The 17,971-nt window shown below is 47.3% G+C and overlaps 1 protein-coding gene and 1 long non-coding RNA gene across 6 annotated transcripts in view; one reads left to right on the forward strand and one right to left on the reverse strand.

Annotated features, from left to right (window-relative positions):
• Positions 1-488: 488 nt before the first annotated feature.
• On the reverse strand, positions 489-10,842 carry LOC112547781 (uncharacterized). Of its 2 annotated transcripts, XR_012902835.1 has the most exons (5): positions 10,678-10,842; positions 9,909-10,056; positions 2,946-3,050; positions 1,805-1,962; positions 489-864 (listed from the first exon to the last, which is right to left on the reverse strand). It is a non-coding gene; the product is annotated as an uncharacterized LOC112547781 (long non-coding RNA). The 2 variants fall into 2 exon arrangements; XR_012902834.1 differs by lacking the exon at positions 10,678-10,842 and having other exon boundaries at positions 490-864; positions 9,909-10,381.
• Positions 10,405-17,971, forward strand: part of DRC8 (dynein regulatory complex subunit 8) — a 55,222-nt gene continuing 47,655 nt past the window's right edge. For all 4 annotated transcript variants that reach the window (XR_012902833.1, XR_012902832.1, XM_075924896.1 and 1 more), the window contains exon 1: positions 10,405-10,572. Coding sequence is in view for 2 of the 4 variants with exons in the window: in XM_075924896.1 (XP_075781011.1) it covers positions 10,542-10,572 (31 nt within the window). In the remaining 2 variants the exon portion in view is untranslated. The remainder of the gene's footprint in view (positions 10,573-17,971) is intronic.

The raw sequence follows: 17,971 nt of genomic DNA on the forward strand, positions 1-17,971 counted from the left end.
TGGTCATGGTGCATCGTCAGAGCCATGCGCTTTTGCACAATAAAGCGCGTCCACACGGGCGGGACGCTCTTGCGCAAAAGCTGCAGTCTGGAACTACTTGGCAGAGGGCAAAAGGGCACCAGGACTTTCCAGGGGCGGGAGCTGGAGCTCCTTTGAGACACGTGCTTAAAGGGATCTTCCTGGACAGCCGTTTCTCTCCTGCTCCGTGCTGTGGGACCTCTTGCAGGGACTGACAGCTGTAGCAGTTTTAGTTGTGGTTGCCCTCAGCCTCTTTGGACACCACAGCTTCTGCCCTAGTGACTTTGGGGACTTTGGCCTTATTACTGTTGTGCCATGGAGCCAGGGGTGTCCCTGTGCCTGCTCTGGCCCCATACGGCCATTTTGGAGTGCCTGCAGCTGCTGCTCCATGCTGCTGTGCTATTCCTTCAGGACCTCAAGACCGAGCTCGAACTGGACTCCCTCTTCATAGATGCGATGGCATCCCTGGGGCATCCCCACCTGACCATTGAGAGGCATTTGTGGAGACTGGACACCAGTACCGAGGGTCAGCAGCAGGGGGCAAGGGCATAGGCATGGCAGGGAGGGCAGGTGCATCAGGCAATGCATAACTGATGTGCGATGTCAGAGTGGTGATCGCATCGCACATGTGGTCACACCGGTGCAAGAATTGCCCCCATGCCTGCTGGTGCCACTCCAGGTCGGCGTTGATCTTGCGCATGATCGCTGCCTCAATGTGCTCGATGGCCTGGACATGGCACCGGAGCAGTTGGTCCCGTTGCCTGACTTGCCAGGCTGGTGCCTGGACCATTGGGGGTGCTGCTGTTGCTGCAGAGCTGGAGGGTCCCTCACTCCTGGATGGTCCTGCTGCAAAAAACAAAGGAAATGATGTCTCGGTCAGGCAGCCCTGCCCACACTGTCCCTGTGCCCTATGCCTTCTGCCCTGAGCCCAGGTGACACCGCAGTACTGTGGCTTGTGCCCACTTGGTCCCCCCATGTGTATGTTTGCATACAGGACTCCCCCTGGAGTAAAGTGATCCTCCATGGATTGTAACCCCTTGTCTGTGTCCTGGCCCTTTGGCATATGTTGTGTTAACCTGTGGAACTCCTTGCCAGAAGGCTATGAAGGCTTAGGACTATTCACAGAGTTTGAAGAGGAGCAAGATAAATCCCTACATTGTATGAGAGCAAGTATGGAAGACAAGGTCTGGGCTCTCTGACCCCTGTCAAGTGATGTCCTCAGATACAGAGCCAGGGGAGTGTACTGTCCTTGCAGCAAAACTCAAGTGGCCCTAGGGCCAGGCTGATCACTTCCCCGCTCCCCTTCCCGCTAGCCCTCAGACAAGTAGCCCAGGGAAGTGCGTGGCTGCAGTGAGGGGCTTCCCTCGGGGGCCAGCCTAGGGGCCGGAGCAGGCGAGGGGCTCAGTGGGGGCCGTGCTCACAGGACTGGCTTGCTGCGTTTTTCCCAGGAGCAGCTACTGTGTCAAACGGCCAGGCATGGCTGCATGCTGTCTGTGTGCAGCACCCTTCGGGAGGTGTGGGGTCTGGCCTGAGCTTTTGAGGCCTTGGCTGCTTCCAGCCGGCACCCCCTTCCTCCCCAGTCCGGACGTGTGTGAGCAGTATGGTCCCAGGCAGGTCCTGCAGCTGCCTGCCGCATCCACATGTCGCACAGTCAGACTGTACGAGGTTGCATGTGCTGCATATTGGTACACAGTGTGCAGCTTGAACTGCCTGAGTGACACTCCCTCCCCCTAGTTCCTGGGTCCCAGCTCCCCCTGCCCTTGTGAGTGAAAAGCGCAACACTCACCAGAGGATCCTTCCCTGGCCTCTGACGAAGCCCGGGAGATGTCCTGACTGCTCGGCACCGTCTCAATGTGGAGGGTGACGGTGCTGCCCTGGTCATCCTCGTCCTCCTCCAACCTGGATCCAGTGGGCAGCTCAGCCTCCTCCCCTGCCTCGACTGGCCTGGTGACGGAGGGGCGCATGCTGGTGTCCATGGGCACTGAGGGGCCTTCTGTTGCTGTCTCCCCAAGATGGCGTGGAGACGATCATAGTGGGGGCAGATGTTGGCTTCTGCCCCCTGCCCCTCGGTGGCCCAGACATAGCCCAGGCGCAGCTCCTTCACTTTTGCCCGGACCTGTTCAAGGGTCAGGCTGGATGTCCCTGGTGGGAGAGCGCCTGGGCCATGCAGCGGAAGGTGTCAGCATTCCGCCAACGGGCACAGGGGTCATGGAGGGCTTCCTCATTGGCCCACAGGTCAAGCAGGGCCTTCACCTCGGCTGGGGACCAGGATGGGGCATGCCTATTGGTGCCCCTCAGGACCTCCTGCGAACCCTGGGATGGCTGCTGGGAGGAAGGTGCAGGTTGCTGGTGCCCCCCAGGAGCAGACATTCTCGAGGCTTGTGGCTGCAGCAGGGCAGAGCCATGCGGGAGAGCTGGGTGGCAGAGGAGCTGCTGCCGTGTGGCCTCTGCAGGCTGCGTGTGCCTTTAAGGGAGCTCTGGTAACCAGGAAGTCTGGTGCTGCGACTGCGGGTACAGCGCATCCAAGCGGCCACTAGGCTTTTTTCCTAGGAGGCTGGTTCTTGTGCAAAAACTCTTGGCTGCCTGTCTACACTGGCCTCTTGCATCAAAGAGGCATCAAAACCCTTGCGCAAGAAGCCCTGATTTCAGACGCTGTACTGTAGATTTACTTGCGCAAGAACACGCATGCTGTGTAGATGGGTGGCAAGTTTTTGTGCAAGACTGGCTGTTTTTGCACAAGAAGCACCAGTGTAGACATAGCCCCAGTGTGTAATGGAGAAGCGGGGCTAGGTCTACTCTCTACTCCAGGTCCTGGCTCAGGGACCCTATAGATATCAGCCATTCGTCATGTCCTTTTGTCTAAGCCTCATCACTGCTCTAATTCTCTGGGACACTTCCTCATGGCTCCACACTGTCTTTATCCTTACCTCAGGTCCTTGTCCTGATGAGAGTCCCAGCAAGCAGCCCAGAACTTTCACTCTCCCCAGCTTCTGACAGCACTGCCCTGTCCAAGGTCCTGCAGCTCCGTCAGCCTGCCACACAACATCCACACTGGGGATTTTAAATATCCGTTAATTGAATAGTCGATTAACCTCATGAATTCTTATTGGTTAGTTGACTATTCTATAGTCTCTGAGCAGCACCTCAGGGAGAGGTCTGAGCTCCCAGACCCAGCACGAGCCGGAACTGAGCCAGGCTGCCAACCCACCTGGCTCCTAATATACTTTAAATGCAGAGCCATAGCAGGGGTAGGTCCAGGACTCAGTGCAAGCCAGGACTGACCTGGGCTGCTGGCCAGCCTACTAAAAATGTACTGGCAAGAGGTGGGGGGAAAATGTGTGTAGTCTATAGCATTAGCCTATAAGCTTTTGATAACCGGTCAATCGACTATACTATTACATCTCTAATCCACACTTCTCCAGCTCAAGCAAGGAACTGATAATCTCACACCAGCCCTGCAGATCTTCTAATGCAACTGGGTCTTCCTTGATGCTTCTTTGATTGACTGCTTCCCATGCAACTACTTTAGGCCATTTGGAGGATTGCTCTACTGCCCTTTTCTGGGGCAGGGCAGGGTTATGAGGTCTCCAGCAGGGAACCTCTGAACATAGTCTACCCCATCATGCAGCTCCACTGCAGAAATCTACCTAGTCATTTCCCCAAGGTGGACTAAGAGTTCTATTTTGATGGGGAGGTAGGACCACTGATAATTAAGAGGGAGGGAAGCTTTGATGTAAGAGAATGCAATGTTTGTTTAGGATTCTTCCTCCTTCTCCTGTCCTATGAGTTCCTTTTTTTCCTCTGACTTTTTTTCCCCTTCCTAAACCACCTCCCTATAAACTTCCAACACATTCCTAATGAGGTCAAATAGCACAGATCAGATAGACTACAACAACTTCTGATGCATCATGGAGGCTGTGGATGAACAGGGAAACAGATAAAGGTAAAGGTTTACCTAAAGATAAAATCTTGGATCTCATTATGACATTGGCAGACCAGATGATAGGTCATGCAAAGGCCCTGGGCCTCACTGAACACTGACAGATGCTTAGTTGAAACCAGTCTGGTTAACTTGTGTGTATAGTTATAGATAAAATATGTATTAGACTTATAGCAATATGTGCAATGTTTAAACTTTATGAAGTGCTTGTGAATTGCTGCAAGCATTAAACTCACAGTATCTGTAGCCCATGCAATAAGATAATACGTAAGTGTCTGTTTTGTAACTGTAAACATGTTTGTTTTGAAACTGTAAATCCAGTCAGGAAAGAAACATCACCAAGTGTGAAATACTGGTTCTCCTCCATGAGGGAGGTTATTTCCTGTCCATCAGGCACACCTATTGCATCCAAATGGGCCATTGCAAGCCATCAAAAAAATCCCAAGGATTTTGTTGGTTACTCCTGGCACACCCACAAAGAGAGGAATGTGCAGAATCACGTATCCCATCAGCGTGGATGCTAAACAGATGGGGATAAAAATATCCGACCAGAAGGAATTAAAGGCTTTTTGTGCTTTTTGTGCTCTAAGGAGCAAAGATTCCTAAGCATAAGCAAGAGATCACTAAAATTAACCTAAAGGACTTACAGAGATGACTTCTTTCAGCAACTCTGTTGTCATCTGAAACATCAGACTGCAGATTATTTGTGTAGCATTTACCTGTTTTAACTTTGTAAATAATGCTCATTTATTTTTCTTCTTCATGGCTACATTTGTTGTTTTTGATCTGAGATCTAAGGTGGAAATTGACGGAGTGATCTTTCTGATATTTGGTGTAGAGCCTGGATGGTGGGGAAACCTTTTTTTAGCTGGGGGGGGGCACTGACCCAAAGAAAAATCATTGGGGGACACACACCAGTGAGAAGCAAAACAAAAACCCAACAACCATCAATGGCCTGGCCCTAGAGAAACCAAATCAAACCAAACCAAAACCACAAACAAACCAAAAGCACAAAAAGAAAAAAACCTCACTGGTCTGCCCCCCAAGAAACAAACAAACAAAACCCCCTCATTGGCCTGGCCTCCAAGAAACAAAAAGAAACAAACCTCACTGGCCTGGCCCCTGGGAATAAAAAGACACAGACACACTCAGAATGCTGGGCTCCCTTGTGCAGACCCACCCTCTGGTTTTCCTTGATCTGGCCAGTGGCAAGGCTCAAGGCTTACTCTTTCCCTTCCCATAACAGGGAGCCAGTGCTAGGGCTCCAGCTTTGCAGGGGGGATGCCAAGGCAGGGAGAACTGCAGTGGGGCTGGAGTGCTAATGCTGGTTTACCCTGGTGCAGGGGGAAGGGAAGCCCTGTGCCTCGCCAGAGGCCAGATTGAGAGAAGCCAGGGGCTAGATCCAGCCTACAGGCCAAATGTTCCCCACCTCTGGCATGGAGTGACCATTCATCTGCAGCTCCCCTTGACTGGAAATGGCGAACCGCAGCCAATGAGAACTGCGAGGTTCCATGGCTATGGACACTTGGATAAATAAAGCATCTTGCTCCTGCCTCTGGCTTACTCGGATGGGCCTGGGACCCAACTTTGAAAACCCACATCTTAGAGAGCACAGAGACAATGGATGCCTCATGACTCAGCAAAGCATTAGAACATGTGATTTATGACTCCATATTTAGCCAGTATTTTTCAAGGCACCTCGACTGGGAGTATAAATTAGAGACTGTGACATCATCTCTGTGCCTCATTCCTGCCTTTCATCTCTGGGCTGAGATTTCTAACAAAGGCAGCTTGACCACTGTATTGTGCCTGAGGAGTTTATACTTGCTACTTAGCTGGGGGGAAATCTATGTATAGAACACACAACAAGTTAGGGGTTTGTGCCTGCTTCTTAACAGTCTGCCTTGCATTTGTATTGTTGCTTGTGAGCCACTCCAAACAGAGCCACAAATGGAGAATATTATCAAGTTGTGCAATCAATTAAGGAAGCTAAGAGAGAACAAAAGAAGATGGATGAAACTGCAAGACAGCAATATTCCCATGACATGAGGAATAGATGCACTGATTAAAGTGGCAAAAGAAAATTGGCTTGAACAACAGTACATTTATATACACAATTCTTTGCAGTAAATGCTACTAGGAAAGCTTAACAAATCATCAAAATTCCTTGAAAGGGTTCCCTCACAGGAAAAATACCATTTCACTCAACACTTGGGTAGGTGTCACCAATAACTGTATAATATGAGCAAAACAAACTCTAAGTTGGAAATGAAAGAAGCAGAGTGGATCTGCCTGAAAAGCTTGATTTTCCTGATGAACTTTTCCCCTACTATCTACAAAAGTAGAAGATGTGGTGTGGACTTTGAAAAACAATAAGGTCTCTACAGTGGATAACACACAAGCAAAGTGGTAGAGAGGCACTCATCTGGGCATACCATAAGCTTGTCAATGTGATTTGGGAGTCTGAAGGATGGCCCCAAATTTGGACACAATCACTGATGTTTTCTATTCCTAAAAAGGGGGACCCAATTATTATTGACACACCTGAGCAAAATATTATTGCACATGATCCTGAAGAGAGTTGCACCCAATAATTTTCTCACTGAAAAACAAGCTGGGTTTGGACCTGGAGCAAATGTTTAGCCTGTCTGTGCTATATGTGAAAGTGATGGAGAATGTTGGCAAGGTGGTCCATACCTCTGTGAATTTTGCTAGGGCATTTGACAGCATAGAACACAACCACTTCAGGCAATCTTATGTTTCAGTGAAGTCGGTGAAAAAATAATAAGGTGGATACAATATCTCTATGAAAATGCAATGGCTTCAGTATTTGTGGGGCATGAGCAAAGTAGTTGGTTTGATTAGTGTCCGAGGGGTTGCATGATATTACAGACATCTTCAAGAAGTTTTAAGAAAACCCCTCTGTGGATGAAAAATTAGTCATCTGTGCTTCACTGATGGTATTCAGCTGATGGGATCATTGTAAGAAAAGGTGCAAAAACGGCTAAAAAGAGTAAGGTCAAAAGATATTACATACACACACACACAAAACCAAACAAGGACAATGGTGAAATCTAAGTCCACTGAAAAGGCAAAGATATTCCTATCCAAATCTGCAACTTCTATTTGAAGAGCATTGAGCACTTCAAACACGTAGGTAGTATGACTAGAAGGGATGGTAAACATCACTTAGAAATCTGACATGAAGCTGGAATCACAATTGTTGCTCTAGCAACACTCAGCCACATTTGGAGAAGCAAAGGAATTACCATGAAGTGTAAAATTAAATTGCTGCAGTATCTTGTCCTCAGCATCTTGCTACATGCTTGTGAGAAATTGATGCTTAGGCTGTCTACATTACTCCTTTTGTTGGTAACTTATGTTGCTCAGGGTTGTGAAAACACCACAATTGGAGCAACATAAGTTACATCAACAGAATTGCTGGTGTGGACAGTGCTATGTCAGCAGGAGAGTGTCTCCTGCCAATATACCTACCATTGCTTACTGGCGGGGGGCAGGGAGTGTTAGTTATCTCTACAGAAGAGCTGTATCCCATTGAAACAGAGCAGCTACATGAGAGACCTTGCAACAGCACAGCTGCCTCAGCGCATCTGTGCCACTGTAAGCTCTGGTGTAGACATTGCCGTAGGAAACAGGGCACTGAAGGCAGGAAGTCTCTTAAATTGAAAAGACACAAGCAATTGCTGCACATTAGTTATCCCTTATACCTGATTAATGAGGAGGTACTTGCCCAAATTTACAGCAGGACTGGAATGATACCTGATATTATCAAGATGATCAAAGAAAATTTGAGTTTGCAAGACATTTGGGAGAGCTGAGCTGAGCAAGACTCCTGAAGCAAGTTTGTAGAGATTGGTGCCAACTTCAGGGAGGTGCTCATGGCTAAGATGGTTCAATGATGTTGTGGCTAATTAGATGGGATGCCATATGGCACTCTTCTCAAGGCTATGTGAAGACCATGAAATGTGGAGGGAGATTATTGGCCAAAGACTGTCATTTGTTGTGTTTACTTTTCATTATGATGTGACTCTGGTGCTTTGCATTAAGGAAGATAATGTGTGTAGTATTTAGAGTAGCTTTGCTCAAATGTTACTAATCCACTAAACCATTCAAGAGCATGAGATGATGTTTCACTAAGCTAATTGTCTGTTGTATTAGGGCTCTTATTATGCCCATTTTTTATTCTACATTATGTTTTAATAAATGACAAAGGCAAAATAACTGATTGCAAGGGGTATCATGGTGTGGTCATTTAAAAAAATAACTTATATTACAGTATTACAAAAATATAATTTGTTTTAGGAAGCAAAGAGCTCTGGTTCTGTTCAATTTTATAGGTGAACTGGTTGTAAGTTTCTATTATTTTGCATGATCTCTGAGCACAACATAACTATGTTTGTTGTGGGAAAAATAATCATCACCCCTTCTTTGCTGCACTTCAACATTAGAAAAAGCAGCTGCTTAGGGCAAGGACAAGGGTCTAGTTCTAGGACTTTTATAATCAATGTTCTTGCTGTGAAATCCTAAATGAATACTATGGTTGTTATCTGAGTGAATCCTTAACTTAAACATTAATATCCCTAAATAATTTTTTCTCATTTAAGAAAATAGCACTCTGAAATAACTGAGGCACCACTTTTCAATGCAGCTTGATTGTATTCTTGTGTTTATATTTTGTATTTTTTAACTTTCAGAGTTGATTTTGAGTTTGAAAAGCCACGAACTGCATGCATGTGTAAATTCTCAGCCAAAATTTTAATCTGGATTTTCCCTCAATGTCAGGGGATATAAAGAAAACTTTAGCTATGTCGGTTTTTCTTTATTTAAGCATAACATGTCTTTTAATTTTTCAGTGCATAGATGGAGAGTCCTTTCACTGCTGCCATGTGCCATTTTAAAAAGCCTGATTCTGTGAAAGGGCAAGATTGTATAATTCACAGCATCACATTATTTATTTGAGGGAGACTACCCCAAAAGGAAACACTTTTAAACAGGAGGAGGCTTTTTGATAGAAAACGAATATATTAGGGACTTATGCTGAAAATAGCATGAAGGGAGGTTGCTTACTACTGAAATCAATAGGACTCTGTGGCAATAATAACTATTTTTCATAATGCTTGCAGGACCAGGACCATGGACTTTTCTTCTTCAGTGGTGCCAATTCTGCTTTGAAATCAGACAATTTCTAAAGAGTGAATGACTGTTAACATATTTTTTTTCAATATAGTGATGGCAATAACAGTGTAATACTAAACATAAAAAACAAAAATTCCACAACTAGATTAAATATTTGGGAGTAGCCAGCAATTTGAAACTTTTACACAGAAGTGTGCTGACTTCTATACCCATTATCCACAGGCCTGTAATCTCCTGAAGAAGATAAAACATAATGGCCAGATTCCAACAAACCATCATTTTAAACTATTTTATTCATTTTTATATTGTTTGGTTGTAGTTGCAGTGTTTCTGTAGAATTAAGCATTGGGGCTAGGGCGAAAGACAGACAAAAGAGTTTATTTATTGTTGTTGAAATTAGTGGGAGCTGTGGTTTTCAGTGGTTACTAAGTTAAACCCAAAAGGGGATTCCTTCATTGGTGCTACATAGACATGGATATATATCCACTGCAACGTAAACTACAGCGGCCTATTTTTGCTTTGCAATGTACGTGGACTTTTAATTGAACTTCACAAGTGCGCTACAAACTTGTATGATAGACAGTGGATCACAACCTTTCCAGACTAAACCTTTATCCCCCTTTAGGAAGCTGATTTGTCTTGAGTACCCTGAAGTTGCATGTCACTTAAAAATGACTTGCTTATACAATCAGAGATAGAAATACAGAAGTGTTACAGCACACTACCACTGAAACATGGCTTACCTTTCAATTTCTACAGTATAAAGTAAATCAATTGAAACTATTGCACTTACATTTCAGGATGAGGTATATCAAACAGTTTCAACAAATCATTGTCTGAAATTTCATTTGCTATGGGCTGTGCAGGAATGTAGCCTGTTGTAAAACTAGCCAAGTCTCTAGATGAGTTGATGCATCTCCTGGAAGACCTCTACATACCCCCTGATTGAGAACCACTGAGTTAGGCAGGGAGCTGGACAATCACCTTAACAAGTCACTTCCCCTCTCTGGGCCTGCTCCCCCTGCAGCAAGGAGGGGCTGACCTCAGCCTAGGGGACCTGATAGCCACTGAACCATTGCAAGCCCTGATATGATGGAAAATTCTTCAAGTCGGGGCTGCAGCACCCTTAGCCCCAGCACCTCTGTCTTGCTGTGCAACGTCCCTACAAGGCTGGGGCTGGGCTCAGGAGTAAGCGGGGGTGGCTGGAGCAGGCTCCCTGCTGCCAGATAAAATACATCCCTGGAAGGGGAGGGGGAGGAGCGTCAGGGGCTCCCCCCCGCATGGGACAGGAGGCTGCAAACTCTGCGGGGAGAGCGAGAGTCCCGGGGGCCGGGCCGGGCTCAGCCGGAGCTGGGAGCGCGCGGGCGCGGCCAGGCCAGCAGCAGCCGCTGCCGCGTTGCCATGGTGACGGCGGCTGCGGGCCGCCATGGCGGAGGAGAAGGAGGGAGCCGCGGCGGGTAAGAAACCGCCGGGGCCGAGACCCGGCCCGGCAGCGGCTCAGCCCCCGCCCCGCCAAACCCCCGAGAGAAGGCGCCGGGCAGCAGCGCCCCTAGTCCCAGCACCTCTGTGTGGCCGCGCAGGGCCAGGAACCCCGGGCTGGGCTGGGCCCAGGAGGAAGTGACTGGAGCCTCCCCACCCTACGCCCTCTGCCGGGGCCCCTCGCGGGGCGATGCACCGGGACACGGGGAGAGGGTGAAGGGGGGGATGGACACGGGGACACGGGGAGAGGGTGAAGGGGGGGGGATGGACACGGGGAGAGGGTGAAGGGGGGGGATGGACACGGGGACACGGGGAGAGGGTGAAGGGGGGGATGGACACAGAGACACGGGGAGAGGGTGAAGGGGGGGATGGACACGGGGACACGGGGAGAGGGTGAAGGGGGGGATGGACACGGGGAGAGGGTGAAGGGGGGGGATGGACACGGGGACACGGGGAGAGGGTGAAGGGGGGGATGGACACGGGGACACGGGGAGAGGGTGAAGGGGGGATGGACACAGGGACACGGGGAGAGGGTGAAGGGGGGGATGGACACGGGGACACGGGGAGAGGGTGAAGGGGGGGATGGACACGGGGACACGGGGAGAGGGTGAAGGGGGGGGATGGACACGGGGACACGGGGAGAGGGTGAAGGGGGGGATGGACACGGGGACACGGGGAGAGGGTGAAGGGGGGATGGACACGGGGACACGGGGAGAGGGTGAAGGGGGGGATGGACACGGGGACACGGGGAGAGGGTGAAGGGGGGGGATGGACACGGGGACACGGGGAGAGGGTGAAGGGGGGGGGATGGACACGGGGACACGGGGAGAGGGTGTAGGGGGGGAGGTTGGACACGGGGACAGTAGGAGATGGTGTAGGGCAGGAAGACCAAAGATGTCTGGGTCAATTTATGGAAGGAACATTTTGGTAGGTTTGTTTCTTCACATTCTTTGCTGGGATTGAAGAGTGTTCCCGCCCCACCTTTTTGTCTGGCCCCTGTGCTTTTGTTTCCTTTCATGATGCCTCACACATAGTCATTACTTACTTCAGGGAGTTCACATCAGAGTCTAGAATGAAAAGGCAATATCAGCTCATGCCTCAATCAAGGAGAAACCAGCCCTTGTTTTTAGTCTCAATTTTTGGATTTATAGTCTTTCAGTTTGACATTGTAAATAAAAAACAATCCTTCCTTCTGCAGTGCTTTGTTAGTATAATAAAAGTCATATGCATCACCGTAGTTTGTAAAATGATTTAACAAACTATACACAGCACCATACATGATGAAAGTAATTCATCCACCACTGAAGTGTATTTGAGGGGAAGGGATTACTTTTGGCCCTTTACTCTAGGGCAAACCTTACAAAAAGTATCATGGGATTGTTAATGACTTTGGGGAGCAGACATTTGGTTTTACCACAGCAGAAATGCATTCACAGTAAGCTGTTTGCAACTCTATCTACCTTGGACAGCAAACAAACAAATTGATCCTCTTGGGATCTGACTTTGTGTTTCCAAAGGATCTAAGTAGTTGGAATCTAATGTTTTGACCAGTTAGCTGTTCCCTCTGCTTGTACAATTTATTATACTTCAGTTTCAAATATAGCTAGTCACCACTGCCAAGAAAAAGTAATCAGTGTGATATTAAATTAAGTGATAATGTTCATACTATTTCAATATAGAAGGCATTAACAGATGCTATGTTTAATGGACCACAAGTATGATTTATAACAAGAATATTCAAACATCATGAATGCTAACCTCATCATATCCCAAGATAAATCAGAAATACAATTTATTTGCTGCATTAGTCTCAATAGTTTTATGTATTTTAATCTTTAGTCCGCATTTTGCCCCCTACTAATAGTAGTTGTTATTCAAAATTTGCGAATTCTACATATTGTATTTGAAATAATCAAATTTCAGTAGCAAACAATGTAATGTTTGTTGTTAATTATGAAAAACGGTATAATCAATAGAGCAGTGCTACAGAAATATTTGCTGTTAATTGCTGTGATGAGGAATTGGAAATTATTGTTATATGTATGTCTAAGCAACCTATTACTATTAGATGTAGGCACCATGCATAAATTAAGAAATAACATCAACTTTCTTTCAGAATAAATAATTGATTTTTTTCCCTCTTTCCATTCAGTTATATGGGGCTAATAAATGAGTAGTTAGTTACATCTATATGGTTCATTTGGCCCTGTAGTTAGAGCCACTTCATGCATAAATCTTACGGGAATGCCTACCAAAAGGGAGAGGTCTTGCATCATGACCTGAAAGTGTAAGACTTGGTCTCATCCTGATTTCTGCTGGTAACAGATTCCACAGCTGAGAGCCTTCTATTTACTGATCATTCGCTGGCAAATTATCACTGGTTGTATCAGCCAGTGTTCCTGTAGAAAGAAGGTATTATGTGAATCGAAGAGGGCCTTTGAAGTAGGTTGGCCCTCACTTAAACACACAGGGCTTTAAAGATAAGGACTTTAATAATAACCAGAATTATCCAGAGTAGAGCACAGAGTATTGTGATGTACTTGCAGTGGTCTGCTTAGCAGACTAGCTGCTGCATGTTGTGGTATCTCTAGTTTGTGGGTAGACCTTTGTCTCAGGTAATTTGGTAGAGTGATTTGCAATAATCCAGTCTCAAAATAGTTACTGTGGCTACTTCCACATGTTGTAATGTAACAATACTTAGCTATTATGCATTAATTTTCATCTGTACTTAGGCCTTATCTACATGTACTAGGAGATCAGTGCTGTGGGGATCAGTTTCCTGGGAGGGTCAAGTTCATGGGTCTAGTAAAGACCCGCTAAATTGACTGTTGACTGTGCTCCCATCGACTCCGATATTCCACTAGGTAGAGAAGAGTAAATGGAGTCAACCGAAGAGTTTCTTCCATTGACCCCTTGCAATGGGGACACTGCAAGAATTCGAACTAAAGAACCTTGACTCCAGCTACACTATTCATGTAGCTGGAGTTGCATACCTTAGTTTGACATTGCCCCTTGGGTAGACTTGGCCTTTGTCTTTTCTGCAAAACACTTTCCTAGACCCTCTAAATAGACCTCTGGAAGATTGATCCTCGCAGCATCAATCTCCCGGTAAGTGTAGATAAGGTATTTGAGTTGTATGATTATTATTCCTATCTTATAGATAAGGAAACTCAAGCACAGATAGACTAAGCAAATTTGCCCAAAGTGGTACAGCAGGTCATAAGCAGAGGTGAGAACAGAACTCAGGAAGCCTAACTGCTGACCAGTACTATCACATAGAGAAAGTTACATGGAAAGGGTCTTGCTATTGTCTTGGCCAACTAACAGATTTACAGACATTCAGTCTGATTTTCTAATATGTCTAAATGAGTTAGGTACCAAACTCTGAAAATCAATTAGCGATAGACATTTGACTTGTTTTTGGAGCATTTGTGAAAATCCCTCAGTGATGGAGTTTAACCCCCATCACCTGCAAGGCAAGGAAAAGAACTTAGTCATGCTTTGCAGCTGGGAGGTGATTAATTACTTGCCTTCTGACAAAGGAGGAGGAGCTGGGCCTTTTAAGTAGATTGAGGGAGTGACATGATGTAGAGAAGAGCAGTCTCTGATGAGAGAATTTTGAAGTAGGGTAGAACAGAGAAAATGGTGGAGAAAGCATTTACAGAAGTGAGTTAGGCCTTTAAGTGAAGCCTTGAGGTAGAGCTAACAAGGGAGCTACAATGAAGCCTGAGCAGGGTGTAAGGGCTGTTATTTTGAAGATGCTAGTAACCAATCCTAGGACTTCCAGGTACATGATAGGCATCATGGCAATGCTGAAAGCTCTGGATCTCTGCCAAGAAACAGCTGAATTGAAATAGCCATTCTTGTTAGTTTCACGGCTGCTATTCTTTCTATAACAGCAATGAAACTGACAGAATATTAATGCTATATATTTCATTTCAGGAATACCATATCTTCATGTCTTCAGATCAAAAATTCCAAATTGGCACAAAAGCAAATTTGTAAATACTGAAACTACTTCTTAAGCAGAACTCCTGAGTTGTGGCTGACTGTACTAGTCACTTTTAAAAATCTTGGCCCTAGTTTTTAACCAGTTGACCAGTGTTCTACGGTATAAAACAGAAATTGCAGTCTGTATGTTGTGGTTCAGGCAGCACAGTAACATTAAACTGTGTTGCCAAATTAGCCTTTGGGGTATTCCGAGAAATTCATTGTGGGCTTCTTCTAACTTTACTGGTTAGGGCTTCCCTTGGGTCCTATTATTTTAAGTTTTTCCTTTTCATCTGAGTTTATGTTCTTATAGATATACACAACAAGAGACAATATCGGATCACATTCTGCCAACTTTTGTGCACAATATTAAACTTTATTTGAATAAGTAATCCCATTTACTTAAATATATTCACAAAAACAGTCTCACTAAAGTTGATGGCACTACTTTTGTGGGTAAAGTTAAACATGTGCATAAATATTTACAAGATCAAGACCATAGTCTCCATGTCTATTCTGATTATCTGTTGTTCCTTATTGTACTGCTACTTTTTTCCTGGTGTATTTTGAAAATTTATTTTATACTCGGCTGATTCTACTATTGTTCTATTTCACTCTTTTGTTTCTCTATATATGTATTTTCTACTCTAGTATTCTGTTCTTCTTTCCCTTTTTTCCCCCATAGTGTTTAAGGGTGTGTCTAGACTACAGTTTTTTTCCGGAAAAACGGCCATTTTTCTGAAAAAACTTCACCCACGTCCACACTGCAATCGCATTCTTTTAAAAGAAAATCGAAAGAACACAGGGGTTTTTCTGACATTAGTAAACCTCACTCTATGAGGAAGAGTGCCTTTTTCCAAAAGAGCTCTTTCTGAAAAAGGCATTTGTGGACGCGGAAGAGGGAGTTCTTTAGAAAAAAGTAGCCTTTAGGAAAAAGCACAGGTGTCCTGGTGGATACTCCGTCCACAGTAATCACAGCTCTAATAGTTCCTGTCTCTTGGCACTCTTAAAGCTGCAGGCACCTGGGACAAGCCTTGTGGTAGGAAGCTGGCCTTGCAGCAGGACCTTGATCACGTGGCTCTGACTACCACAGGCCTGCTGACAGATGGCAGAGCCACAAGCCCCCCGACACCACTCCTGGCCCTTCCAGAAAGCAGCCCTAGGGTCCCAAGACCCACCCAAGGGCACCAAATACTGGGCGCCTTCCTGGACTGGGCCAGATATCCTGTCCCTCTTGGAGCTGTGTGGGGAGGAGGAGGCCCTGAAGGATCTCAGCTCCAAGTGCTGCAACACGGACATTTATGGGCACATAGCTGAAGGTCTGGCCCACAGGGGACACCACCCCCCACACCCTTGACCAAATCTGGAGCAAGGTCAAGGAGCTCTGGCAAGGGTACACGTGGGCCAGGGAGCGCAGCTCTCCCTCCGGGGCAGGACCACACTCCTGCCTATACTACCAAGAGCTCCACCAGATACGGGTGGTGGACAAGCCCTTTCCCCACCCATACTGGTGTACTTGGGCTTGGAGACACCCGTGGTCACTCAGCTGGAGCTTCTGTTTGGGGGAAAGTTTTGGTAATCAATAACATGTGTACGCCATTTTGGAAAAGTCCAAACAACAACATGGATTCCATCTTGGCCACCCTTCTTACTTCTCCCCTCAGGGCATTTTCCCACCCTTTGCTGGGCAGACATGTGACCTAGGTTCTGCCCAGCAACAGCAGTTTATTTAAGGGCTGCCTCTGGAGTTCTAAGGGGCTGCCCATCTGAGTGACAGAGTCTGGAGCTGCTTAGAGGGTACATGAACACCATGCCAATAGGTTTTGGTTGTGGGAGGGTGAACTTGCCTGCATGCAAAGGATGTGCTACCAGATGCCACCCCTCATCAACAAGGACACACCCCTCCACCCTCACGATGGCACAGAGAGGGGAGCAGGTCGACCATTGCCAGAGCAGAGCTAACACAGCCTGATTTCTCTTATCTGTGACACCACCTGAAGACAGAATCCGGAGCAGTCTCACCACCCTGAGGGTCCACAAGCTGCAGGACATTGCAGTGATTCTATAATCCTCCATTTCCTTACCTGGGTCCCATCCTGGGGAAGGGAACTCACCCGAGTCGCAGTCAAACACCACTTTAATATTCCCTACCTTTAGTTGTGGGAGTCCTGGTCATAGTTATATTCTTTATTTTGTTTGAACTGTTGAATAAAAACCTTGTTTGTTAGCACCCACATTTCATTCAGTTTATTTTTCCTGGGGCCTGAGACAAACCCCAATGATAGAAGCAGGTAGGGAGATGTTCCTTTAGGCAGGTTCCCTTTTCGGCCAGTCAACACCTGGAGGAGACGAAGGAGAACGATGGACATCAGCTGCAGGAGGAGGAGGACACGAGCAGTGTCATCACCCTCAACCTGGAGCCAGTACCCCAAGCTTTGGACATCTCCCAGGCATCATCCGACACTGGAAAGGGATCATCAGGTGAGTGCTTTCAGGTTGTCACACACACAGGGCAGGGGAGGCGGGAGCACAGGGGATGGGGTGTGATCGTTACTCAACATGCTCAACCTGGACAGCGTGCAGCTGGCTGTGCATGTGCAAGCACATGCAGTGGCAGTGTGCACCACGTGATCTCAGGAGCCAGCCCTGGAGCACACACAGGCTGCTGCTAACAGCGTGGGGGGAGGCCCCACACACGTCTGCCTTCTGGGAGGGATGTCCTCCAGCCACTGCCAGAACCAGACTGGGCACAAGGACACATGCATAACCCCACACAGACCAAGGAGTGCCGCACATAGCACATGGCCATGCCTGCACATGCAAAGCACCATCCGCACCTGCAGACAGAGCTGCCAGGTTCAGGTGCATGGGGGGAGGAGAGGGAGAGCCAGGCCACTCCAGGCCCCTCTCCTGCACATGGGATCCCACTGTGGCCAGATACTTCCCTGGCCTGCTTGTCCATGGGGGTGGGAGGAAAGCAGGCAGGATGGTCTCCTGGGCACCTCGGGGCCCCTGTGAGGCCACACGTGGCCTTGCTCTCGGGACATCACTGTCCCCTGTTCCAAGGACAGTTGCTCGCTGCTCACAGAGGAGGGCACGCCCTCAGGGACAGTGTCTGCATACATACCTGACCACCTCTCCCTTTTGTTCTCCACAGCTGGACCAGCCATCACTGAAGGGCAATCCACACCAACCCAGGCAGCTGACCAAAGCCAGGGGAGCTGCACGAGGTGGAAGGTCCACCAGGACCTCATGCGAGAGCACATAGCAGTCCTCTGTGACATGCAGCAGACAATGGCCCAAAAGGTCCGCGATGACACAGAATGGCGCAATCACATGTGGGTGCAGCTTGTGTGGGAGGGCGAAAACATGTGCCACCATCCGGGA

Source organism: Pelodiscus sinensis, chromosome 3 (genome assembly GCF_049634645.1).
Source record: "Pelodiscus sinensis isolate JC-2024 chromosome 3, ASM4963464v1, whole genome shotgun sequence".
NCBI classification, from domain to species: domain Eukaryota; kingdom Metazoa; phylum Chordata; order Testudines; family Trionychidae; genus Pelodiscus; species Pelodiscus sinensis.